This window comes from Chlorocebus sabaeus, chromosome 2 (assembly GCF_047675955.1).
Source record: "Chlorocebus sabaeus isolate Y175 chromosome 2, mChlSab1.0.hap1, whole genome shotgun sequence".
NCBI lineage: Eukaryota > Metazoa > Chordata > Mammalia > Primates > Cercopithecidae > Chlorocebus > Chlorocebus sabaeus.
In genome coordinates, this window is record NC_132905.1 from 39,150,613 (window position 1) to 39,177,689 (window position 27,077).

Genomic DNA, 27,077 nt, shown 5'->3' on the forward strand with positions numbered 1-27,077 from the left:
TTAAAAATACAAAAAATTAGCTAGGCGTGGTGGTGGGCGCCTGTAGTCCCAGCTACTCGGCGGCTGAGGCAGGAGAATGGCGTGAACCCAGGAGGCGGAGCTTGCAGTGAGCCGAGATCACACCACCGCACACCAGCCTGGGCGACAGAGTGAGACCCCGTTTCAAAAAAAAAAAAAAAAAAAGAAAGAAAGAAAGAAGGAAAGAAGGAAGGATGAATAGGAGGATGAATGGATTAAAGTGTACATAAATGGTGGATGGATAGGTGAGTGAATGAATGAAGTAAAGATTTATTACTGGATGTGTGGGAAGATGAATGATGGCTAGGCAGATGGATAAATAATAGATGGATTAATGAATGGGTGAAGGAAAAAAGCTCTAGAGATGGATGAATGAAAAAGAAAGAAGGAAGAAAAAAGGAAAATTTGGTGGCTGGGTGGATGGATGGGAAGATGTGTGGAAAGACGCTAATTAGGCAGGCAGTAAGGAGAGCTTCATGGCTGGACAAGGAAGAGAGACGGATTACAACATGCCAAGTTGAGAATGCTCCACTGTCTGTGTCAGAAGACAGCGGGCCTTCTAGCTGCAATGTAACAGTTTGGGAATAATCTCCCTCTCCTGCATAAATCTATGGATGACAGGGGAAATGAATGAGCTTTATAAGCCTCCAACTCAGTTGACTTATCTCTTATGTTTCTCTTGTCCACCCTTCCCGTCGCCCTCTGTCTCCCTCTGTCTCCATCAGATGTCCATTTGCTCGGATTATTTGGGGACCACCTCTCGCCTCTCTCCCAAATACCCCTGTTGTCTCAGCAGTATTACCACCTGGACTTTCGGGTAGGAGCAGCTGCTTCTCTCCTGAGGAATGTTCTGGGATTTGCCTCTGAGATTTTGTTCACATTTGAGACTAGCTCAGTGGTGCCCCTTCACTCACTTGAGTCTCCCAGGCAGATGTGCCCGCAGCTGTCCCCTTAAAAGAGAGAGTATGTGCCGTGGCTTCAGAGCCAGGCAGGCTCTGCTTCTGCTTGACTGTGCAACCCTGGGAAAATCCCTTCACCTTTCTAAGCCTCGGTTTCTTCCTCCATCAAGTGAGGATGATTAGCATTCCCCACACAAAGCTAACATAGTTCATCATGCAAGACACGCATATTCCTTACATTGTAAATTTCTTAAATTGGAATGCTTTGTATATTCAATGGCATTTCATAATTTAATTGGCAATTTAAAAATTTCTTAGTGGCATATTAAATAATGCATATCTTAATCAATGGTATTCTAGTGTGTGTGGAATATAATATGATGATTACATGAGAAAATGCCTGGTTATTTATATAGAACAGACTAGGAGCTCAAACACTAGTGGTTTATTCCTCTTTGCCCTTATTTTATTATTTTATTTTTTGTATTTATTTATTTTTGAGATGGAGTCTTACTCTATCACCCAGGCTGGAGTAGTGCAATCAAGGCTCACTGCACCTCCACCTCCCAGGTTCAAGTGATTTTCCTGCCTCAGCCTCCTGAGTAGCTGGGATTACAGGCACCCACCACCACGCCCGGCTAATTTTTGTATTTTTAGTAAAGACGAGGTTTCACCATGTTGGCCAGGCTGGTCTCGAACTCCTGACCTCAGATGATCCGCCTGCCTCAACTTCCCAAAGTGCTGGGATTACAGGCGTGAGCCACCATGCCCAGCCTGCCCTTAGTTTAAAATGTTAAATTAAGTGAGTTACTTGGCACCATAATATGCGGAGGTTTTAGGTCCATGGTGGGCCTGCTTCCCTTTCTTCTCAGCTGCTCCCAAGCCTTAGCATAATCCTGCCAGCCCCTCTAACTCATGAGAATTCTTGAATTACAGATAATGTATTTTGTTCCACAAAGTGGAACCTTCAGGGATCTTGGGGCAGAGCCATCTGTGAGTCTTCTTTCCTTGTCCATAATTCTTATATTGCAAGGTTGTTGTGAGGTTTAAGTGAGAGGCACAGAGTCTAGCATACAATAGGTGCTCAACTAATGTGGGCTATCTGGTTTTTTTCCCAGGACAAATACTTCCCAGGCTCTTTCATTAACTGGCTGCTTGAAAGTAAGTTTTGTTTTCTCATATATGCCTCACTGTCCCCCAGTCCTGCCTCCCTCTTCAGGGCAGGACAGTCCTTCCTCAAACGTTGATGTAAAATCGTAGGGCCTCAGAGCACCTACCTGACACAGAATTTGTGCCTTGATCAATAGCACCAAAGGGCGGTTTCTGAATAGTCAATTTCATGGTGATCAGGGTTGCGGTGTGGTTCCTGAGATAGGCCACACCACGGTGATTACTGTTACAATGCATTCTAGGGCCATCCTATTCCATTCTTGTTATTGAGGGAGCTCTGCAGTATCCATCCCACAGTGGCCAGTGTTAGGTTCATGGGATAGCCCACTCCACAGTGACCAGTGTTAGGTTCATGGGATAGCCCACTCCACAGTGACCAGTGTTAGGTTCATGGGACAGCCCACTCCACAGTGACCAGTGTTAGGGTGGATCTCCTGAACTGATCTGCTGCGCAGTGAAGGGCTTTATCATGAGCTTCCCATGATCATGCAGTCCAGGATGACTAATCTTCTGGTGAAATTGCTGAAATTTCCCACTCCATAACGATCAGTGCTGTGGGAAGACTATTATAGCGAAATTCCTAAAATATTTCACTACTGTGGTCTGTTATTGAAATAACTGACTCCATAATGAAGGCGTTACCATCGGGCTCAGGACTGGCCCCTTCCTTTGGTGTTAAAGTGAAACGTGGTTATTATGGTTTTGGTATTACGGCTACATTCCTGGGCTATGCCACTTTTTAGTGAAGAATACAGGGTTGGACTTCCTGGGATAGCCCACTGCTCTATCGTGAGAAGATTTCCAGAACTGAGTTCTGAGTCTGGAGGAATTCTTAAAAAATCACTGTGCTTCCATTTCATTTCCCACATCCCCTATGCTTACTGTTGGGGCAAGAGCAGAGGGACATAGGCAAAGAAGGAGAGTTGTCCTGGACCAAACTTCTGGACTAACTGCCATTATAGGGTGCCTTGCGCCACTTCTCAGTTTCTCACCGAGGCTGGGTCCCAGGCAGGAGGCAGGGAAAAGATGGGACACCCCTCTCCTCCAAGCAGGCAGGGAAGCCTACTGTTCCCCTGGGGAACCAGGGAAGGTCTTAAGCCCTCTTGCTGTTTCTCTGGGACTTCTCCAACATTATGGTGAAAGCCAGAAAAGGTGAGCAGAAAGAGCCCTAAGCCGGGGATCCTGAGACCTAGGTTCAAGACCCAGTTCAGATACTAACTCTCTGGGAGAAATTATGCCAGCCCCACCCTCTCTGGGCCTCTCTCCTCTCATGTGTAAAGTACGCCCAGTCTCCAAAGGCCTTTCCTTCAATAATGAGTGTTGGGAAGGTGGAAAGCAGGGCAAAACCTTGGCCACAACAGGTCTTTCTCATGGTGGCATCTTCTAATGTCTTCTGTGCTGTCAGTTGCAGTGACCCAGCAGTCTTCCTATTTCTAGGATGAGCCTGGGACCCCACCAGGACTATGGTAAGGATGTTCAAACACTGGAGCATCATTGTGGTACTCTCTGACCCCATCTTGGTGGCTGTGACCTTGAACTACCCATCAATGATTTCTCACAGTCAAACCAAAAATAGTTCCTTCATTAGAGCTTACGTTTGGATATGCCCAAAGCTCATAAGCTGGGAAACTTCCCAAGGGAAGGTAATTCAGCATGGAGCTGATGGAGGTAGAAGAGCCTCTAAGAACCAGACTAAAGGAACGGTGCCTGACAGGGGAAGGACAGACAGTGAATGCCCCTCCCACTTCAGACAGATGATCGGATTTGTAGCTTAGGGTTTGAGTATTCTTGAGGACCATCCGAAGCTGATGAGACATTCCATCCAGCAGGACAATGGCATTGCAGTAAGATGTATGAAGCCAGGTTGCAAGTCTGACTCTAAGTCTTTTAGAACTAAAGGAAATAGAGGCCAAGCATAGTGGCTCCTGCCTGTAATCACAGCATTTCAGGAGGCTGAGGCAGGAGGATCGCTTGAGCCCAAGAGTTTGAGGCCAGCCTGGGCAACATGGCAACATCTTATCTCTACAGAAAGCACAAAAATTAGCTGGGTGTGGTGGTGTGTGCCTGTAGTCCCAGCTACTTGGGAGGCTGAGGTGGGAGGATGGGCTGAGCCCAGGAAGTCAAGGCTGCAGTGAGCCACAATTGCACCACTGCACTGCAGCTTGGGTGACAGAGCAAGACCCTGTCTCAAATATATATATAAATATATATATTTATATACCTGAAGGAAATTGGTGCTAAATGTAAGGTTACCTGAAACCCTTGGACTCTCTGCATTCCCAATTAACCACATCTCTGCACTCTGCTTTCCTCTCCTGCATAAGCAAGGTACTCCCAAGCCACTTTCTCGATGAGTGAGGTTCACTTCAGGACCTGCCAAGGGAAGTAAAGAAAAGAATGCCAACATTATACACATTTAGAATTCCGGAAGGTCAGAATCTTGGCCTTAGAGGTCCTAGGAACTCCGAGACCTTGGCAATGGGTGGGAATGAGCAGAGGTGCTGGGCCTGCGGGTCCACAGGATTGAAGCACTGAATCTTTCAATTGCATGAAACTCCCATGATGCAGTTGTGTGCTGGGAAGTAGGTGGCCCCTGTCATGGCTCTTTGGTGTGGCAGTGAAAGGGACAGGCTTAAGGGTCAGGTAAACCTGGGTTCAAATTCTACCCTTCCAATGACTCGGAATCTCAGGTTCCTCTTCCACAAAATGGGAATGAGAATGGTACCGATTTATAGGAAAATTGTGAGAAAATGCATGAAGAAAGCCTACGCTCAGAGCCTGGGTGACAGAGTGAGACCCTGTCTCAAAAAAACAAAAGAAAAAGAAAAAGAATGAAAGGAAATGACTGCTAAATGTAAAGTTACCTGGAACCATTGGGCCTTGCATTTCCAATTAACCACATCTCTGCACTCTACCTTTCCTCCAGAGAACCAGAGGGTGGTCAAGCTGCTCCATCTCAAACACCCTAATCCCTGTGGTACCAGTGGGGGAAACTGAGACCAGAAGGGCATGTAAGACTCAGCCAAGACACCATAGGGTGCCCCCTGCCTGAGGCTCTGGTCACCTACCCCCTCCTGCAGCTCCTGCCCGCTGTCAGAGGACCTGGGTGTGAAGCTCAGCTCTGCGTACTTCCAGCTGTGCGGAAGAGGGCCAGGCAGCTCACCTCCCTGGGCCTCAGTTTCCTGGACTGTTAAATGAATATGAGCACTGGCGGATTGTCTACACACTACCAGGCAGAGGGAACAGGCAGCTTGAGCTAAGATATGGAGTGGGTACTTGCAAGGAAGGGGCTGTGAGAACCCACAGTCACACTCTCTGCCTCTCCCTGTTCCCTGTAGACAGGCACAGTCACAGAGGCTGGACACTGCATGGCCTTCCGAGCCTCTCCCCCGCTTCTGGCCACACACAGGGAGCAGCAGGAATGGCCTGGCCACAGGCAGGGCTCCCGGGCAGATGGATGGGGGTGAGGGCAAGCACAGTTCTCAGATTTTGCCACAAGGTGGAGTTGTGACCATGCTAATCCATGTTTCTCACACTTGTTAGACTTGAAGGATATTTGCATAATGCAGCATTTGATTTTTATTTTTATTTTTTATGCCAGGCACTGTGCTGGGCATCTGGCTTTCAGGATCGCATGTGATTTTCACAGCCACCTCTCAAGGTCAGCAGTATCATTATCTCTATTTTAGACATGAGGAGACTGAGGTTCAAAGTGGTGATGGGACTGCGTGGATGGACAGGGGAGTCAGAATCAGAACCGGGCTCAAATCCCAGCTCTTTGGCCTACCAGGGCACACAACCTCTCTGTGCCTCAGGCTCCAATGGGGAAAAATGGGGCCAATGATAGCAATAATATTTTGAATAGACCTTAGCTCTTTGTGGATTGTTTATCTTGTGCCCAGCCACGGATCATTTCATTCAGCCCTTTACCCACCCTAAGAGGCAGCTGTTCATACATATTCATTTTGCAGATGAGGAAACTGAGGCCCAGTGAGGTTAACTGCTGCCTAGCCCACTTCTGCACAGATGGAAGGAGGCAGAGCTGGGCTTCGCACCCAGGTCCTCTGGCAGCGAGCAGGAGTTGCAGGAGGTGGTGGGTGTCTGGAGCCAGGAGCAGGGGGGACCCTACTGTGCCTTGGGTGAGTCTCCCATGCCCTCGGGCCTCAGTTTCCCCACTAGTACCACAGGGATTGGGGTGTTTGAAGTGGAGCTCCTTCACTACCCCCTGGTTCTCTGGAGGAAAATGCAGTGCAACAGCCAAGAAGCCATATCCAGGAGGCTCCTGGGGCTGGGGGGTGGGCCCTGCAGCAAGAGGAGTACCCTAAGCTCCTGTATGTCTCCCCATGCCCCAACCAAAGCCACCCAGAGCTCAGTCCATGCTGGGCATCCCTAGTGTCACTTGGGTGCATGGCTGATGACACATACGACAACGTTTGTTTTCTCAACCTTTTTGTCAGGACCGTCCTTGTGAACAACCTGAGGGCCCTGCAGGCTGCGGGGAGAGTCACGTGGAGCCTGAGGGTGGCACCAGGAAAGGAGAGAAGAAGCAAGTGGAGCCGGCCTTCAGGGTTCCTGAGTCTCCACAGGCCCAGGGCACCTGTGTTCTTGGTCCAGCAATAAATGCTCAGATGGATGGCGAGGACTCGGGTCACCACAGGATCCATATGAGAGGCTCTTGGGAAATATCACCACCACGACACTCATTCTTTCAGGCAGTAAACATAGCCAGGTCCCATCTGATACGAATCTGACTTGCAAATTTGCAAGTGTCCTACAACATATTAAGTTTTACATGGTGAACAGAAAGTTAAATAAAACATATCCCCTCCTCCCACATTTTCCACTATTAAGAACACACACCTAACTTCCTCAAGTCCCTCCCTTCTCAGGAAGAATAAAGGTTCCACCTGTAACTACACATTCCCTCCACCAACCTCCTTCCCTCTCTCGTCCCCTTCGTAGCCAAAGTTCCTTAGAACTGTGCTTCTCCACCTTGAACACACACATGAGCCACCTGGACTCTTATTAAGATGCAGGTTCTAGGGCAGTTGGTCTGAACTAGGGAGAGGCCAGTGGTCCATGGGCCACCCTTTGAGCAGCATGCTTATTTTGGATACATCCACCCCACCACCCATCTTGTTTCCACTGGTCACCCTACCAAACTCGCCTTTACCAGGCCCTCTGTGATCACCAGGTAGAGGAAGCCAGTGGACCATAGTTGAGGTCAGCCTCATCTTGACCATAGCACACATACTACTTCCTCCTCCATGAAATCAGTTCTTCCCTTGGCCTTCCTCCCCTAGCCTCCTCCTCCTCCTCTGACCATTCTACCTCTGCCTTCTTTGCAGATGTGATATTTGCAAATTGGCCAACCAGTGGTTTCCTTCACTCTGGCCACTCTGATTGGTTCAGTACTCAGCATGTAACCTCAGCAGGACCAATGGGAATCAGTACTAGAACTTTTGAAGAGATGTTAAGAAAGACATACTCTCTTTCTGCTAGACTATTAAGAGAGAATGTGGACCTGAAGCTGTTGGTGGCCATCTCTGCCGCCTCTTGGGGGGATGTCAGTTTGAGAAGAAAGGCAAGCCAAGTCATGGAAAGAAACAGAGGCCTGGAGATTTCTTTTGAGCACCTAGATTCAGCCATGCCTGAAACCTGTGGACCTGCTAGTTACATAAGCCAATGACTCTCATTCACATCTAAGTCAGTTTGGGTTGTGTTTTCAATTACAAATATAACCCAAAGAACCCTGACAAATGCAACTGACAAACATTTCAGTTTATTGGCAAGCCATAGTGGGAAACCAGAGATGAACCTCAGACAGAACTTGGCCTCCCGGAATTGACAATGGAGGAGAGACAGCTGTGGGTGTGTAGGTAAGGAAGAGACCTGTTCAAAACTGACAAGGCAGAACGTGAGAAAAGGTCAGCTGGGTGACTCAATGAAGGCTTTATATAAGAGGTGCTTGCAGGATGGGGAGAATTTGCAGGGGGGGTGACATCCTCAGACCTGGTTCTTGGCACTGGGAAGAGTTGATGCAAAGAAATTCTGGGAGGCCAAAGAGGAGGCTTTGGGAATTGTCCAGCAGAAACAGAGAAGTCTGACAGAGGTGGTAAGCCGAGACCCCACAGACACAAGTCCTTTGAGGGCCCTAGAAGAAAAGACAAGGAGCTATGGTACTTCTCCCATGGTTTGGGATTTTTTGTTGTTTTTTTCTGAGACAGAGTCTTGCTCTGTTGCCTAGGCTGGAGTACAATGGTGAGATCTTGGCTCAACTCAACCTCTGCCTCCCAGGTTCAAGTGATTCCCCTGCCTCTGCCTCCCAAGCAGCTGGGACTACAGGCACCTGCCACCACGCCCGGCTAATTTTTGTATTTTTAGTAGAGACGGGATTTCACCATGTTGGCCAGGTTGGTCTCGAACTCCTGACCTGAGGTGATCCACCCGCCTCGGCCTCCCAAAGTGCTGGGATTACAGGCGTGAGCCACCGTGCCCAGCCTCTCCCATGGTTTTGATTCACCCTTTTGATTGAGTGGCCACCACACGATGCTCCAGGACTCTGCATTCCCCCTTTTATTTAATGCCTCCCCAGTCCCTACTGGCCAGGATTGCACCGATTTTAGAGAGCAGAAGACACTGTCTCAGAGCGGCCGTGCCGTGCCTAACATCACACAGCTGGTCAGTGGCAGAGACTGGAGTGAGGCTCTGCCTTCTTTCCCACCCTTAATCCTGCTGCTGGGCGTGACACTTCTGCATTATCTTTAGTGAGCACTTACGATGTGCCTGATACTGGGCTGACTCTTTTCCAGGCTTCAGTCCCAGATCAGCTGTGTCAGGCGGATGATCATGGTCACCATTTTGCAAATGAGGGAATAGAGGCCCAGAGAGGCAATGTCACTTTTCCAGAGTCACACAGTTAGAAAGCAGCATGGTTAGGACCCAAACTGAGGTCTGGTTGGTTACCCAAAGCCCCTGCAAGACAAACACACCCAGACTTACCCACGTTTTGGAATCCTCCCATCCTTTGTCGTCTATATGATCTGTCTCCACCTACCCCACAGTGTCATAGCATTTCCTCTTTCCACTCCCAAAGTCAGTTCGACCCCATTCAGTGCTTAAAGGAAGGACCTTCACCAGGGCGGGGCACTGTGCCAGGGACAGCAGCTGCCTATTTGCTTCGGGCCATCGATGCACAGAACACTTGCAAGAACCGTACCTGCTTTGTGGAAAGTAATTGTCAGTGTGCGTGTTGGCCTGTGCCCCTGCCGGTGGGGTCTGAGGGTGGACACATGTGGGGGTGCTCTGTGGGGCCCAGAGCCCCACATGGGGCAGGACCCAGGTAAGACGCTCCGTGCGTGTGTGACGAATGAATGAATGACAGGATGGGTGGGTGGAGGGAAGGAAAGACTCTTCTTGCTGATTCTGGGTCTCATCTCCTACATTCATCTATTCAGTCTGTGGATTAACTTGCTTTTTTCGCTTTAATTAATTGTGGTGTTTATTGGGATCCACCAAAAGCCAGGCCCCAGGCTGCTGCTGGGGACACACAGATGGCAGAATCATGGTCCCCAACCTTAAGGAGCCCCAGTCCAGCGGAGGAGAAAGGGCTAACTCACATGCCTTCAACCAACAAGCTTTTATGAAGGGATTCCCTGGACACAGACTTGGGGCTGGGGGTGCTGGCGCAATGCAAATGAATCAGAAGGACCCACACAACCCAGGGGGGATTCTGACGATTAGAATATAAGTGGCAGTGCTGCCAGGCACGGTGGCTCTTGCCTGTATTCCCAGCACTTTGGGAGGCTGAGGCAGGTGGATTACTTGAAGTCAGGTGTTCGAGACCAGCCTGGCCAAAAGGTAAAACCCCATCTCTATTAAAAATACAAAAATTAGCCGGGCATGGTGGTGCATGCTTGTAATCCCAGCTACTCGGGTGGCTGAGGCAAGAGAATCACTTGAACCCGGGAGGTGGAGGTTGCAGTGAGCCAAGAGGGACTTTGTTTAAAAGATATACATATATACACACACACACAAATGGCAGTGTACTGTGAGTGGCTCAGAGCATGGACTCCGGAGTCAGGCTTTCCGAGTTCAAATCCCAGCCCTGCCACTTACTAGGTGTGTGACCTTGGGCAATACACATTACCACTCTGTGCCTCAGTTTCCTTGTTTATAAAATGGGAATAAGACAGTCCCTGCCTCTGGTTGCTGGGAGGGTAAATGCCTTCTTGCCAGACGTGAGCCGATCGAAGCAACTCACCTACTGCCCTGGAGGTGGCTTGTCTCTGGGACAAGGACTGAGCTTCAGACGTCTTTGACTCCATCACAGGGCTTGAGGTACCCACCAAAGGGTTGTCAAAAGCATGAGTGGTTCCAGCAGAAAATAATTTGCACTTGTAAAGTGAATGAACAATAAATAAATGGAGAGATGACTAGATGCAGGGCCAGGCCCACTTTAGCCAGGAGGATCTGAAAGATGAGACAGGGCACAGACAGATTGAGGGGCCAAATTCCAGGGAGTGAGGTGAGAACAGGGAGGGACCCAGAGAGCTCGCTCATGTCAAGAGGCCCACCCACCTGGGGAAGACAGAAAGTCAATGCCCATGAGCTGAACCAGACCCTGGGCTGAGTACTGGGACCTTGGAGATGGTGTGGTCTTGCCCTCAGAGAGTGGAACTGGTGGGACGTGGCTGGCCTCCCTCCCTCCCTTCTTCTCTCCCTCTTCTCCTCCCTATCTTCTTCTCTCTCCACATCCCCTCTCTCTCTTTCTTCCTTCCCTCTCTCCTTCCCTTTCCTGTCTTTCTTCCCTCACTCCTTCCCTCTCTTTCCCTCCCTCTCTCTTTCCTTCCTCTCTTTTTTCCTCCTTCCCTCTCCCTCTTTTTCCTTTCTTTCTCCCTTCTTTCCTGCCACAAACATCATTTGACTCCTGCTGTAGACCAGACCCTGTTCCAGCTCTGAGGGAACCAAGGTGAATAAGACAAGGTGCCCAGACTTCAAAGGACCCAGGGGAGGACCCTGACCCAGTGAAAACTCCTTTAAATTTTCTCTGGGAGTGTTGGGTGAAGCATTCAGGGACCATTCCATGGGACAGGAGGAAGAAGACTCCAGCCTGCAGTGGGGCAAGGCCCCCTCCATCAGTCAGTCCATAGGAAGTGGCTCCCCATATTCTAGGGGCAGGACCTGAGGGGGGTCTATTAGTGTCCAGATGTGGAATCCGGGACTTAGGGAAATACTTGAGAGCTGAAAGAATACAATTGTCACCTTCAAAATCAGGGAAAAAAACCCAGCAAAGTCAAAATTAGTAAAAGTTGAATTAAAGGCCTTCAGACTGTAACATTGTGACAACTTTATTAATTGCTCTATTGAGCAGTCAAAAGAAGGACAGTAACGTGTGAACACATTTTGTTGCTTTGATCTTTCTTATTTGCCAAGAATTCCTGAGTAGGCAGTTCAAGTGTGACAACCTAGGACCTACTAGAAATTGGATGGATGATTCGTACCTGACTGATTTCACAAGCAAAATGGTGACAAGCCTTTCAACAATTTTACTGGCAAAATAAGGCAATTATCTTTGATGGGTGCGATGGGAGGGCACGTCTGTGTGTTTGTTATCTGGAGAAGGGGTGGGGGCTGCTTCTGTCAGTGGGGAGAAGGAAGGTCAATGGGGCAGAGCCTGGTTAGCTGAGCATCCCCCAGCCTGGCTGGCCCCTTGTGCAACCCCAGCCCTGTCACTCGCCTTCTCTGGTCTCAGTAGGCTACGTGACCTCTTAGGCTCTTTCTAGCCAGGGCACTGAGCCATGTATGGAAAAAGATACCAGCTTGGAGGTTAAGGCTGGGCCAGTGGGACCAGGAAGTTGCCCCAGCTGGGGATTAGCAGTCATGCCAGGGGTAGGATGTCCTAGTCTTGGCACAGCTAGTCTTTAATGCCTCGCTGGGAATTTTCAATAAGAAATTCATCTCGCGACCCTCATGGCTGGGGCTTTTGTCCCTGAAAGGCAAACATCTTCCATGTGAGAAGACTTTGTGTAACCTGGAGAGGGAAGAAGAGGAGGAGGACGAGCACACAGGCGGAGGTGTCATTGCTTCTCTTTCCGGAAGGACTCAGACCGGCCAGCCTGAACCACAGGTGACCTCTGAGGGTCCCAAACTCCCCCCCTACAAACGAGCCTGTATTATATATTATGTAATATTAATCTTATGACAGATGCTCCTCATTTTATTTTATTTTTGTTTGTTTGAGATGGAGTTTCACTCTTTTGCCCAGGCTGCAGTGAAGTGGCACAATCTTGACGCACTGCAGCATCCACCCCCTGGGTTCAAGTGATTCTCCTGCCTCAGCCTCCAGAGTAGCTGGGATTACAGGTACCCGCCACCACGCCCAGCTAGATTTTGTATTTTTAGTAGAGACGGGGTTTCACCATGTTGGCCAGGCTGGTCTCGAACTCCTGATCTCAGGTGATCCGCCCGCCTCGGCCTCCCAAAGTGCTGGGATTACAAGTGTGAACCACTGCACTCGGCCAGATGGTCCTCATTTTATAATAAGTTATGTTCCAATAAACCCGCAGTAAAGTTGAATTATTGAAGTCAAACCATGGTAATCTGGGACCATATGTGCACATATTCATTAGCATCATCTTCACCATCTTTGCTGTCGCCATGCATCAAGGGCCTCCCCTATGCTAAGCCTTCATGGGTGTTACCCCAATTTGACCTCATAGCATGCCCATGAGGTGAGCACTGTTCTCAGTCCCATTTCACAGATAAAAGCCTGAGACTCAGCAAAGTGCAGTCTCTGGCCCAGGTCACATAGCCAGCAACCAGCAGAGCAAGTATTCAAGCCCGGGAGAGCCCAAGCCCAGTGCCAGGCTCTGAGCACCGCCCTCAAAGCCCCTCACCATTGCTTTGATTTCCTAGGTCCTTGCCTGTCCACTATGCCTCTGAGATCCAGGAACAGGGTGTTTACCCATTTTACAGATGAGGCAACTGAGGCCTAGGCCAACACCAGGTCTCAAGGTCACTGCATCACGCTCAGCACCCTGGGCTGTATTCCTGGGCTAGAACAAACTGCCCTCACGAGATTTCAGCACAGCCCTTGGCTCTGTGTTTCACAACTGAGGGAAGAGCGGGGCTCAGATGTGTGCAGAACCCAGTGTCAGGCAACCAGGGAAGGAGGTGTGACAACCATTCAAGACCACGGGCAAGACCACAGCAGTGCTCTAAAGGTCTGGGCTCTTGAGGCCTGGCCATCACCTTCTTCCTGCAGCCACCCAGCTCTGTGCTATAACAGCGGAGCCATGGTCAACGTAGGAACAGCCAGCTCCTGGAGCCACCGGTCTTGTCCCAACCTTTGCCTGGTTGCGTCATTTTGAGGACGCCCCCCCCCCCCAGGTCCTTGCTGAGTTGCAGGTGGGTAAGCAGAAGGGCAGAGACCCATAGTGACCCTGAGCTCTGTGCCAGTCCTTCCCAGCCTGAGGCCAAGTGGGCACCCACCTGAGTTTCCTGTGCTGTTCCGGGTTGACCCAGGCCCAATGCAGCAGGCGTTACAACCAACCCAAACATCGGTGGCCGAAGCAAAAACAGGATATTCAGGCCCAGGGACTCTCCCTCTTTGCTAACTGACCTCAGCCTGATATGGGTGGAAGGGTCTTCCCTGGGGGCCCAAATGCCTGGTTCCTGTCCTTGCAAGAGTGGACAAGCCACCTCCCTCTTTGAACTTCAGCTTCCTCAACTGGAAAATGGAGCTCTGAAAACCTGCCTTACAGAGTTTTCATAAGGAATAACAGGAAAGTGCATCTAAAGTGCCCTTTAGGGACACCAAGCCCAGTGTCAGCACAAGCAGCTGCCAGGCATCTGCTGCACCTGCCGGGTGCAGACCCCTGGAGGCAGGATGCTGTGCACTGGGAGACTGTCTGACTCCTTGTGGGCCACAATTCTAGACCCATCTCTGTCCCTGTCTTGCTGAATGACCCCAAGCTGGTAGCTTCCCCTCTCTGAGCCTCAGTTTCCAAGTGATGACAGAGTTAGACTGAATGGTCATTATGGGTCCTCCTGCCAGACATTCTCCAATTCATTCATTCTCGGTCTCTCCCCAGTCCTCACCCACAAGGACCAAGGACCACCCCCTTGGTAGCTGCAGGCTCCATGAGGACCTGGTCTTAGTCTTGGCAGAAAGCCCTCTCCATAGCCATCCATTTCAATTCAAACATCCTGGGTGACCTTTGGGTTGGAAATCTCTCTCTCTGCTCATCCTGAGAGGGGTATTTTCCTTGGAGTGTCCTTGGATGATCCCAGAACCAAGGCTTGCTTCTGTGGGCAGCCTTCCATCCCATCTCCACCATATAAGAGCCGCCACCATTCAGCAGAATCCCAGCAGACTGTGCAGGGGGCAAGGATTTCATGAGCATCCTCCTCTAAACCTGTGAGTGGCGTGCTTCCCCCACTGACACCACACATGGTGGTCTTCAGAAGGCTTTGGGGGCAAGAGGCAGAGGGGTGGGATTGCTTGGGTTAGCTAATATTCTGCATATAGCAGAGATAATATATCTCTAAATTTGCTCTAAATAGCAACTTAGTGATGGGTACTCACTAAAGATTCCATTTCCTTCTGGGCAATTCTTACTCTTGTTCCTCCCATGACAGTCCAGATATCAAGACAAATAGCAAATCAGAGCAAATTTAGAGATCTATAGATTATATTAAAATAAGTGTCAAACTAATGAACAATGCAGGTTCATGAGGTGGTCTCCACTGATTTGTTCATACTCTTATTCAACAAATATTTATTCATTTACTGTACTGTACTAGGTGCAGGCTTTTTACTGGCGCCTGAGGATTTGACAGTGAAATAAGTCACAGTCCTTCCCCTGTGGAGTTCACAGCCTGGTAGGAAAGGTGGTCAAATAATCAGGGAAGTGTTACCCAGGACCTTGATCAGGATAATGAAGGCAGCAAGGTGGGACTCCCCCAACTTAGAATCTGGGGAGGGGCCTACAGTAGGCTTCACAGAAGGCATGATATACGAATTGACTTAAGTGGAAAAGTAAAGAAGAAGAAAAATATTTTAGGCAGAGAAGACAGCGTTATGAAAAGGAACCAAGAGTATGGGCTTGGATTCAAGTCTGACTTTTCAAATCCCAGCTCCTTCACTCACTGGCTGTGTGTCTCCGGGCAAGTTGCTGTAGCTTTCTGAGCTTGGTTGCCCATTTGTAAAATAGGAAATAACTACATCTATCTTAATGGAATGTTAAATGTTAAGAGTGATGGGAACTCACTGAAGAGACCATTTCCCTCTGGGCAATTCTCACTTTGTTCTTCCCATGACTGTCCAGGTGTCAAGACAAAAGATGCTTCAGCTTTGGAAACTTGTTCTCCTATGCGGCGTGCTCACTGGGACCTCCGAGTCTCTTCTTGACAATCTTGGCAGTGACCTAAGCAATGTTGTGGATGAGCTGAAACCTATTCTTCACGATGGACTTGAGACAGTTGACAATACTCTTAAAGGTAAATCAACAAGGGTTACGAAGAGTGTCACCTAAATTAACCTCCTGAACCCTATGCCTGCATTACCAGAGGCTGCCACCAGGGGCTACTCTTTATGGGTGGTTTACTGAGAAAAGTGGCTCTTCAATTCCTGGCTCATTCGTTTCTTTCTAGAAACAAGCAATGCTACAATGACTATCCTTTTACATATTATATCCTGATAAACGTTTGCCAATATGTGCATAAGATAAATTCCTACAAGTGGGATTTCAAAAGTTCAAAAACTATGCCGTTGACAAATAATCTCCTATGTTAACACTGTCTCCAACAGTCTACGAGAGTGCTTTTTTTCCCACCCCTTTTCCAGCAGTGGGTCTGGACAACTTTAAATGTTCTGCCTGTCTCACAGATGAAAAGCTATAACTTATTTCACTTTGCATTCCTCTAAGTTCTCCAGAGACCTATCATAAAGACACTTTGCCCTCCTCCTCCTATAAGAATTACTGCTTTCTTTCTTTTCTTTCTTCATGATTTTGGTGTCATGAAGTTTTTGCCCATGTCTATGTCTTGAATGGTATTGCCTATGTTTCCTTCTAGGGTTTTTATGGTTTTGGGTTTTACATTTATGTCTTTAAACCATCTTGAGTTAACTTTTGAATAAGATGTAAGGAAGGGGTCCAGTTTCAGTTTTCTGCATATGGCTAGCCAGTTTTCCCAGAACCATTTATCATATAGGGAATCCTTTCCCCACTGCTTGTTTTTGTGAGGTTTGTTGAAGATCAGATGGTTGTAGATGTGTGGTATTATTTCTGAAGTCTCTGTTCTGTTCCATTGATCTATATGTCTGTTTTGGTACCAATGACCTGCTGTTTTGCTTACTGTATCCTTGTAGTATAATTTGAAGCCAGGTAGCATGATGCCTCCAGCTTTGTTCTTTTTGCTTAGGATTGTCTTGCTATATGGGCTCTTTTTTGATTCCATATGAAATTTAAAGTAGTTTTTTCTAATTCTGTGAAGAAAGTCAATGGTAGTTCAACGGGAACAGATTGAATCTATAAGTTACTTTGGGCAGTATGGCCATTTTCAAGATATTGATTCTTCCTATCCATGAGCATGGAAAATTGACAAATGGAATCTAATTAAACTGAAAAGCTTCTGCACAGCAAAAGAAACCAGCATTAGAGTGAATAGGCAATCTATAGAATGGGAGAACATTTTTGCACTCTATCCATCTGACAAAGGTCTAATATCAAGAATCTACAAGAAACTTAAACAAACTTACAAGAAAAGAACAAACAACCCCATCAGAAATTGTGCAAAGGATATGAACAGACACTTCTCAAAAGAAGACATTTATTTGGCCAACAAACATATGGAAAAAAGCTCATCATCACTGATCATTAGAGAAATGCAAATCAAAACCACAATGAAATACCATCTCATGCCAGGAAGAATGGCAATTATTAAAAAGTCAGGAAATAATAGATGCTGGCAAGGCTGTGGAGATATAGGAACACTTTTACACTATTGGTGGTACTGTAAATTAGTTCAACCATTGAGGAAGACAGTGTGGCTATTCCTCAAGGATCTAAAACCAGAAACACCATTTGACCCAGCAATCCCATTACTGGATATATACCCAAAGGAATATAAATCATTCTACTGTAAAGACACATGTACACATATGTTTATTGCAGCACTATTTACAATAGCAAAGACATGGAACCAACCCAACTGCCCATCAATGATAGACTGGATAAAGAAAATGTGGTACATATATACCGTGGAATACTATGCAGCCATAAAAAAGAATAAAAAATGTCCTTTGTAGGGACATGGATGAAGCTGGAAGCCATCATCCTCAGCAAACTAACACAGGAACAAAAAATCAAACACTGCATGTTCTCACTCATAAATGGGAGTTTAACAATGAGAACACATGGATGCAGGGAGGGGAACAACACACACTGGGGCCTTTTGGGGGCTCGGGGGCAAGGAAAGGGAGAGAATTAGGACAAATACCTAACGCATGTGGGGCTTAAAACCTAGATGACGGGTTGATAGGTGCAGCTCACTACCGTGGCACATGTATACCTATGTAACAAACCTGCACATTTTGCACATGTATCCTGGAACTTAAAGTAAAAGAAAAAAAAAAAGAATTATTGCTTTGTGGGCCTGTTCCAAAGCTGTCATTCTGGGACTCTCATTTGCCAGTTTCATGGATTGGAGCCATTTTTTCTCCTTGATTCTAGATTTTTCATTTCTTGAGTGTATTCTCTCATTCTTTCTAGTTTTTCAAACTCACGTGAGCATCTCACTTAACACAATAGACCCCTAAGTCACTTCTAGACACTGGCGTACAATCAATATCAATTGCCTGGCCAATTGGCTAATTGCTCTGTTGACAAATAATCAGAATATATTATTAATAGAATGGAGGCAGCATGAAGGAAACAAGAGTTCCCTGGGTGTGTGGCTAGACACATTTCTTAACCATCTTGAGCCTTTATTTCCTTAGCTGTAAAAAAGCAGACAATGACAATATCTACCTCACTGAGTTGTTATAAAGATTAAATGAAATAACATAGGCAAACAGTCTTACCTGGTACCTGGAGCATCGTAGCTACTTCGTAAGGGGTGCATGACACAAAATGGCGATTTTTTTGGCAGGTGTCCTTGAGAAACTGAAGGTCGACCTAGGGGTGCTTCAGAAATCCAGTGCTTGGCAACTGGCCAAGCAGAAGGTCCAGGAAGCTGAGAAATTGCTGAACAATGTCGTTTCTAAGCTGCTTCCAACTAATACGAACACTTTGGGGTGAGTTGGTGCTTCAAGGTGGAGATCTTTGCTCTAAGAAAAGGGAAACATATCTTTGAGGAGGTAAGTTTAAGATGAAAGACAAGCCTCGTTCCCCTCCCACAGAGCCAAGGTGGTCTGAGCGAGGTCAGACCCACCAGAGCTTGAGTAAATTAGAGGCAGGGCTACAAGGTCAATCTGGGTGTCTTATGGGTTTGGGCTTCCATGTTCTTTAATTTCAGGGTCAGGGTGAAGGTTATATTCATCCTTACCTCTACCTGTTTGCTGGTACACAAAGTCCCTTTCCAAGGAATAAAACTTTTATTTTCCATATGTAACTGAGGGTAAAAGCCCAGATCCCTTTAGAGGAAGGGAAACTGGAGTCTTCACCATATAACTCCAGGCAGTGGATCCACTCATAAACTTTTTATTTTACTATTATTATTATTATTATTATTATTATTATTATTATTATTATTTTGAGACGAGGTTTCACTCTTGTTGCCCAGGCTGGAGTGCAATGGCACAATCTTGGCTCACCATAACCTTGCCGCCTGGGTTCAAGCGATTCTCCTGCCTCAGCCTCCTGAGTAGCTGGGATTACAGGCATGCACCACAACACCCAGCTGATTTTGTATATTTAGTAGAGATGAGGTTTCTCCATGTTGGTCAGGCTGGTCTCGAACTCCCGACCTCAGGTGATCCACCGGCCTCGACCTCCCAAAGCGTTGGGATGACAGGCATGAGCCACCGTGCCCGGCCCCACTCATGAACTTTTAAAGTCAGACAGTTCTGGCCTCAAAATCTGCCTCTGGCACTTACTCCCCTGGAGATCTGGGGGAAAAAAATCACACCAGCCTGAGCCTTGGTGTGCTGTGCCATAAAATGGAGAGAATCAAACCTCTGAACAGGGCTATAGTGAAGACTAAGGAAGGCAAGGCTGACGAGGCCCAAATGCTCAGCTCAGGGAAGTGCTTGGCAAGTGGCTGTTATGAGGAGTGACAAGGGTGAATTGTGGGTTTTACACAGGTTGAAAATCAGCGACTCCCTCATCCTGGATGTCAAAGCTGAACCAATCGATGGTGGCAAAGGCCTTAACCTGAGCTTCCCCGTCACCGCGGATGTCACTGCAACCTTGTGAGTATGCACTAGAATCTGAGATTTGGGAAAGGCAGTGCAACCTGGCCGATGGATGCCCAACCTGGGAATCGGGCACCTCCTCCCGTTACTGGGTGACCTTGGGCCTCTGTTTCCCAATCTGTGAGTGAGAGGACCCTTCTGGGTCTAAGATCTCAATCCTTAAAATGCTCTAGAGAACTCTAGCCATAATCAAGGGTCTTTTTAAAATAATACTCCAATGAATGTAGTTTTGAAATCATGACATTTATCTGATTTTAAAATTTGAAAAGTTGAGAAAACAAGCATTTATTATTCCTTGGCAAAATTTCCTCTGGCATTATTTTGTCTCTCAAGATTCTCTCTAAATTGCAGAGACCATTACAGAAAAATTCATACAGTAATACACACTGTATAATAAAGTATGTGTGTGCAAAATATAAGTTTAAACTCTTTTAATTTTAGCTGGGAGTGGTGGCTTATACCTGTAATCCCAGCAATTTGGGAAGCTGAGGTGGGAGGATCGCTTGAGCTCAGGAGTTCGTGACCAGCCTGGACAATATGACAAAACCCTGTCTCTACAAAAAACACAAAAATTAACCAGGTGTGGCAGTGCACGCCTGCAGTCCCAGCTACTTGAGAGGCTGAGGCAGGAGGATTGCTTGAACCCGAGAGGTCGAGGCTGCAGTGAGCCCTGATTGCACCAGTGCACTCCAGCCTGGGTGACAGAGTGAGACCCTGTCTCACGAAAATTAAAAAATTTTAATTTTAAAGGAGATAGACAAGAAAGGAGCATGTATGAAAGCACTTCTGTAAACTACATGCACTAATGGTGCCATCCATCATTTAGCTATGAGATCTTGGGAAAGTTACTTAACCTCTCTGTACCAAGGTTTCCTCATTCAGAAAATAGGGATAGTAATAAATGAATCCAGGTAAAATACATTTTAAAGTACCTACACATAAATTGTTGTCAATAAATATTAACTATTATTATTTTACCTATTAGTGTAATGTTGTATAAAAAATTCATATGAGCTAAACCCAAGTGGCCAGGAGAAGAAGCCCCTAATATAAACATGTAAATTTCATAGAGGATATGGACCATGTTGATATTACCTGGGCCATGTTGACATTACACATAGACATTCTGACTCATGTCCACACAGGTGGAAGAACCCAACTGGGCAACAGGCAGGACCTTCTAGACTCTGTTCACTGTGCATCTTACTTCCTGCAGGCCCATCATTGGCCAGATTATCAACCTGAAAGCTTCCTTGGACCTCCTGACTGCAGTCAGCATTGAAACTGATCCCCAGACACATCAGTCTGTTGCCGTCCTGGGAGAATGTGCCAGTGACCCAACCAGCATCTCACTTTCCTTGCTGGACAAGTAAGTCCTGTCATCTTAGCAGAATTGGGCTCTCAGGGAACTTGAGGACCCCTAATTTCAGCTCTAGTCCTATACATAAGAGGAGGCCTCGTGGTGAAAGTGTTCAGGCTCTGGGGTCATGTTGACCTTGGTTTAAACATCAACTCTGCCACTAACTTGTAACTTTATCACCAACTTGATCCTCTAAGCCTGTTTTCACATCTGTAAACTGGGGGTGTTCATAATAACTACTCATAGGCTTCTGAGATGACCAGATGAGAAAATGCAAATATTTAGCATGCAGCCTAGAACACGCTGCCTCTCTCCCTGCTGGTTCTCTCCATTACTGAGACTGGAGTGTTGAGCTCCCCACCATAATCATTAATTTCTTCATTTCACCTTTCAACTCTGTCAGTTTCTGCTTCATACCGTTTGGAGCTCTGTTGTTAGGTGCATGCACATTAGGATTGTTATGACTTCTTGGAGAATTGTTCCCTTTATTGTTATGTAATGTCCCTCAATAATAATAATAATAATAATAATAATAATAATAATAATAAAATTATATTTACCTTCTTGCCTCCAAAAGGAGGGAGAGGGGAGAGTAAGTGCCTGCCATGGGCTCTAATTTCAGATTGTCCTCAAATTGTTCTCCACCCAGTGGAAATTTCCTGAAAGGAGATCTTGAAAACTTAATCCTCCCCATTTAAATCATTGATCCCTTTTAATCCACAAAATCTACATCTTAAGCTCTGTGCTTGAAAGAGCAGGTCTGACTCAGACAAGAGGGTGGAGGGAAAAAGAGCGACACTGGCCGATGGCTGGGAGAAAAAGAACGACCCAGAAGCTGAGGGCTGGGGCTACTTGGTCTTGGCCAGGAGCAAGGCTGGGTCCTCAGCTCTCAGCCCCAGTGGCCATGAGCAGAGGACACTCCACTTGCCCTGCACTGAGGGATCTGAACACAGGTTGCCCAAAGACCCCTGAAAACCAAAGGTTTCCATAGCCTGATGTGAGTCACAAAGGCCGGGAAGTAAATTCAGAGACCGGAGTCTGGCTGGGTGCTATCTTCCCAAGTAGCCTCAGGAACTCCATCCTGCTGCACTGGGTCTGTGCCCACATCTGTGAGATGGCACCTCTCTGCAGCTCCAGATCCTTCCAGGGCCTTTCTTTGCACTTGTGGTTCAATCCCAAGTGCTCCCCATGGTCACGTAGGCTCTGTTTGATCTGGCCCCACCCTTGTATCCCTGCACCCTCCCCTTACTCACTGTGCCCAGATACAGTGGCCTTTGTGCCGTGCCTCAGATAGGCTCTTTACTAGCTCAAGACCTTTGCATGGGATGCTCTGGCTGCCTAGAGCACCTTCTTCTCACTCTGCTTCAATGGACTGCTGCATCCTGCAGGGCCTTCACAGGGCTCCTCCTATTCTCTCTCATAAGAGTCTACTCTTGCCTTTAAAGCACTTGTCACAAGTTCTCAACATATATTTAATTGCATGTTCACTTTTTTCGTTCTTTCAGCCAAAAATGTATTGAGACTGAGCATGGTGGCTCCACACTGGTAATTCCAGCACTTTTGGAGGCTGAGGTGGGCGGATCAGTTGAGGTCAGGAGTTCAAGACCAGCTTGGCCAACATGGCAAAACTCCATCTCTACTAAAAATACAAAAATTAGCCAGGGTTGGTGGCGAGTGCCTGTAATCCCAGCTACTTGGGACGCTGAGGCACAAGCACTGCTTGAACCCAGGAGGCAGAGGTTGCAATGAGCCGAGATGGTGCCACTGCACTCCAGTCTGGGTGACAGAGCAAGACCTTGTCTCAAAAAAAAAAAAAAAAAAAAAAGGTGTATTGAGCAGGCACCATTCTGGGCTCTGGAGAACTGATTGGTAACGACAAACAAGGTCCCTGTTCTTGCGGAGCTTACCTAAGGGAAAGCTAAGCTGCCCTGGATCTGTGTCCACATCTGTGAAATGACACCCCTCTACAGTTCTGAATCTTCTCAGGGCTTTTCTTTGCACTTTGGATCAAATCAACCCAAATTCAGTCCATCAGTAAAGAACGCTCCGGGGAAATATGAGTCCTGCACAGAGCATTACCCTTAACAGGGCACTGTGATAGCAAAGCCCTCTCTTAGATAAGTAGTCAGGGAGGGCTGCCCTGTGGAGGTGGCAGTTATACTGACAGTTGAAGGTGGGAGGAGCCAACCTTGGCAAGAATTGTTTAGGTACCACATTAGGGTATGTTTGGACTGTTAATGTTTAGGTACCAGGTTAGGGGATGTTTGTACTTCGCTCATTCGGTACCAGGGCCCAGCTAGGTTCCTGGTGCATAGTTGGTGCTCTGTGAATATGGGTTGAATGAATGAACGAATAAAGTCTCTGTGCTGAGAATCTCATGAGGCCCTGGGGTGAGCCACTGGTCAGATGTGGGATTCTAAGTGATGATCCGTGTGGCTCTGTCTGTAGTTAGAAAGGAGTTTCCATGTCCTTGGGGTTTATCTGACTCCACAGTGTTTCCCCCCCAGTTTCTTGGCCGTTTCCCCCATCTCTTGCCCACTTGACTAGGCTTTAACAGTTCCTTGTGTTTGCAGCCGCAGCCAAATCATCAACAACATCGTGAATAGAGTGATCAACACGCTGAAAAGCACCGTATCCTTCCTGGTGCAGAAGGAGGTAAGTCTCCCACTCCTTGGGGCCCAGATCCAGGCCTGGTCGTGGCATTTTGGGGAATTTGCAGGCCTGGCTGTATCCTCTGGGCACTTTTCCTTCAGAGGTGAAAGCTTCTCCTTGGGAGGTCAGCTGGAACTTCCTCCCCTACTAATCAGCCTGGGGGGCAGCAGGGGAGAACAGAGGCCTGACATCAGCTGGAATTGCCAGGACCCAAACTTGAGCCACTCAACATATCCATGCACTACCAATATGCTTTTGCAGCTAACATCTTCGACACAATTTTACTTAAATACATTTCTTTAGAAGCATTTATTTTTAAAAATAAAACTTTATATCCCTATCACAAATAGAAAATTAATATCACATATCATACAATCAATGGAAAAACTAAACACAGACTTATAAAATAGTTTTAATTGTTTTTTCCGTCTGTGCATCATCCAGAACCTTAGGTACCATGTGCAGGATTCCTAGGCCCACAGTTGCAGAGATTCTAAATCTCTCATTCTGGAAGGGGACCCAGGAATGTGGGTTTATAAAAGAAAAACCCTCCGGATGGCTCTGTGACCCACTGAACCGGAGTTTATTTATATTCCAAGTGTGGTCCTCCACCAGCTTCAGCCTCAGCTGGGCGCTTGATCGGAATGTGGAATCTCAGGCCCCACCCCAGACCTGCTGAATTGCAATCTGCAGGGAACTGTGTACACACAAGAGCATGAGATACTCTGCTCTACAACCTCAGGGCAAATGCCTCAGGGCACCATTTGATCCTTTAAAATTCCAGGGTTCCAAAGCTCAACAACATGGAGATGTCAACACTCTAGAATGTAGATTTCTGAGGTCCTAGAATTCTAGTGTTCTAAGGTTTTAGGATTCTAACACCCTAGGGTTTCCAGATTTAAGACTGCTGGGATCCCATTGTTCTAAAATTCTAAAGTTCAGGCCAGGCGCGGTGGCTCATGCCTGTAATCCCAGCTCTTTGGAAGGTCAAGGTGGGCAGATCACTTGAGGTCAGGAGTTCAAGACCAGCCTGGCCAACATGGTGGAACCCTGTCTCTACTAAAAACACAAAAATTAGTCATGCATGTTTAGGTACCAGGTTAGGGGATGTTTGTACTTCGCTCATTCGGTACCAGGGCCCAGCTAGGTTCCTGGTGCATAGTTGGTGCTCTGTGAATATGGGTTGAATGAATGAACGAATAAGGTCTCTGTACTGAGAATCTCATGAGGCCCTGGGGTGAGCCACTGGTCAGATATGGGATTCTAAGTGATGATCCATGTGGCTCTGTCTGTAGTTAGAAAGCAGTTTCCATGTTCCTGGGGTTTACAGGCACATGTCCCAGTCTCTTGGGAGACTGAGGCAGGAGAATCACTTGAACCTGGGAGGCGGAAGTTGCGGTGAGCAGGGATTGTACCACTGCATTCCAGCCTGGGCAAGACAGTGAGACCCTGCCTCAAAAAAAAAAACAATAAAACAAAATGAAATCCTAAAGTTCAAAGGTTCTAAGATCCCTAGAAATGAGCTCCTCTGTGGGTGGCAAGCAGTTTGTTTCTAGCCCAGGAGAATGGTCTGTTCTTCCTCCTTCTCCTGACCGTCCTCTTCCTCCTCTCTCTGGCTGTCAGATATGCCCACTGATCCACATCTTCCTCCACTCCCTGGATGTGAAATTCATTCAGCAGATCATCGGTAAGTCAATGGGGAAGTGGGGACCTTCCGAGGCAGGCCTGGAGCTCTGTGCCCACCGCATAAGCAGTTCTGGTCAGGAGACCCTGGAGAAGCAGAAGAACCCACTGTCCTAAGCAAATAGGGAGCTGTGGCTTCCCCTCCACAGGCATTTGGGGACTCTCTTTGGCTTTTGGGTCTACAGGCATGGCTGAGGTTGCTGGGGAGAAATGGAGTAAGTAAAGGTGTCAAGACCCTGGAGGTGACCCTTCTATGAAAATAGCCACAAGTCAGCCAGGAACGGTGGCTCACACCTGTAATCCCAGCACTTTGGGAGGCTGAGGTGGGCAGATCACTTGAGTTCAGGAGTTTGAGACCAGCCTGGGTGACACGGTGAAATCCCACCTCTACAAAAAAAATACAAAAATTAGCCAGGTGAGTGGCATGCACCTGTAGTCCCAGCTACTCAGGAGGCTGAGGCGGGAGGATTGCTTGAGCCTGGGAGGCGAACATTGCAGTGAGCCGACATCATGCCACTGCGCTCCAGCCTGGGCGACAGAGTGAGACCCCCATCTCAAAAAAAAAATTAAAAAGAAAAAAAAAGAAGAAGAAAGGAAATAGCCGCAAGTCCAGTCCCTTAGGCAGTCACTTTGTGCTCCGTACACACTATCTCACTGGATCCTTGCAACAACCCTGTGGGGTGGGTACAGTCATTGTATCCACTCTACAGATGAACAAACTGAAGCTCAGAGAGGTGTAGTGACATCCCTGGGGTCCCACAGCTGTCAAGTGACCTGCCGGAGAGTGGCATCTTTTGGAGTCTGGTCTCTATTCAATTTTCCAGAGGCAGAGACTAAGACCTGCTATTGATTTTGTTTCAGATAATCTTCAGCATGAAACCCAGCTGCAAACCCACATCTGAAGAGGATGAATGACAAGGACCACTGTGATGCCTGCTGGTGAGGAGCCAGGCTCTGAGCCCCAATGCACAGGGGCCTATGGTGAAGAAAAGCCAAGCATGGCTTCCCTTCTTTTTGTGTTAGAAGACTGTGCCTTCATCTCAGTCACAGACTGAGCACTGGCCCCCGTCCCAGGCTAGGACCTAATTCTGGTCACACTCTGAACACTGAGCCTTAATCACTGAACTATGATTCTGGCCCTAGACTGAGCCTAGATCCTAGTCACAGACCGAGCTTTGATGCCAGTTATTGACTGAGCCTTAGTCTTGGTCACAGACTGAGCCCCAACCTTAGTCTCAAATGGATCCATGATTCTGATCACATATTGGGCCCTGAACCTGGCTCCAGTGGTGGCCTGCAATCAATCTTTTCACATCTGCCATTGTTCTGAAGGGGGGTGAGGGGAATGTAGATGAGTCAGTGCTAGGTGCCAATGAAAGACCCCAAACCACAGGTGCCAGTTTCTTCTTCCCAGGACTTAAACCACATGGGGTATTGTGGGAAAGAGCTGGGACACTGGAGCCAGGTCAACTTGGGTCCCATCAAGTGCCCAGTGGATGACAGCTGGGTATAAGGGCAGCCTAGCTGCAAATGTCCTAACCCCCTGTGGTCTCATTCCAGATTGGTTCCCAGTGGCTTGCCCCACCCCCTTATAGCATCTCCCTCTGGGAAGCTGCTGCCACCACCTAACCAGCGTGAAAGCGTAAGTCCCACCAGAAGGACCTTCCTAGATGCCCCTCCTGCTCACAGTCAGAACAGCAGTTTCTACACATACTCTCCTGCCCCTGGCAATAAAGGCCCATTTCTGCACCCTTCTGTGTGGCTCGTTGCGTTCCCTCCATTTGGGATTTGTTGGTGGGAATTGGGGAGGGAGGTTGGGGACTGCAACTAGGGTGGGAGAGACCTGGATCCAGAGGCAGAAGGCTCAGTGAGAATA

General features: G+C 47.6%; 1 protein-coding gene across 2 annotated transcripts; it reads left to right on the plus strand.

Annotated features, from left to right (window-relative positions):
• The first annotated feature begins 7,978 nt into the window (after positions 1-7,978).
• Positions 7,979-26,950, plus strand: BPIFA2 (BPI fold containing family A member 2). Of its 2 annotated transcripts, none has more exons than XM_037982880.2 (9): positions 7,979-8,202; positions 15,419-15,590; positions 18,243-18,387; positions 19,396-19,503; positions 20,723-20,875; positions 23,440-23,521; positions 25,142-25,205; positions 26,063-26,140; positions 26,762-26,950. In XM_037982880.2, the coding sequence occupies exons 2-8, from the start codon at positions 15,434-15,436 to the stop codon at positions 26,101-26,103; spliced, it is 750 nt and encodes a 249-aa protein (XP_037838808.2). In that variant the 5' UTR covers positions 7,979-8,202; positions 15,419-15,433; the 3' UTR covers positions 26,104-26,140; positions 26,762-26,950. The 2 variants fall into 2 exon arrangements, with proteins under 2 accessions (XP_037838808.2, XP_037838807.2); XM_037982879.2 differs by lacking the exon at positions 7,979-8,202 and adding an exon at positions 14,459-14,508.
• The last annotated feature ends 127 nt before the right edge of the window (positions 26,951-27,077 follow it).

Bases quoted from the DNA above. Each gene is read 5' to 3' on its own strand.
- BPIFA2 (XM_037982880.2), top strand. From the start codon at position 15,434: ATGCTTCAGCTTTGGAAACTTGTTCTCCTATGCGGCGTGCTCACTGGG. The intron at 18,388-19,395 runs GTGAGTTGGTGC...GGTTTTACACAG, and splicing joins ACTAATACGAACACTTTGGG to GTTGAAAATCAGCGACTCCC. The intron at 23,522-25,141 runs GTAAGTCTCCCA...TCTGGCTGTCAG, and splicing joins CCTTCCTGGTGCAGAAGGAG to ATATGCCCACTGATCCACAT.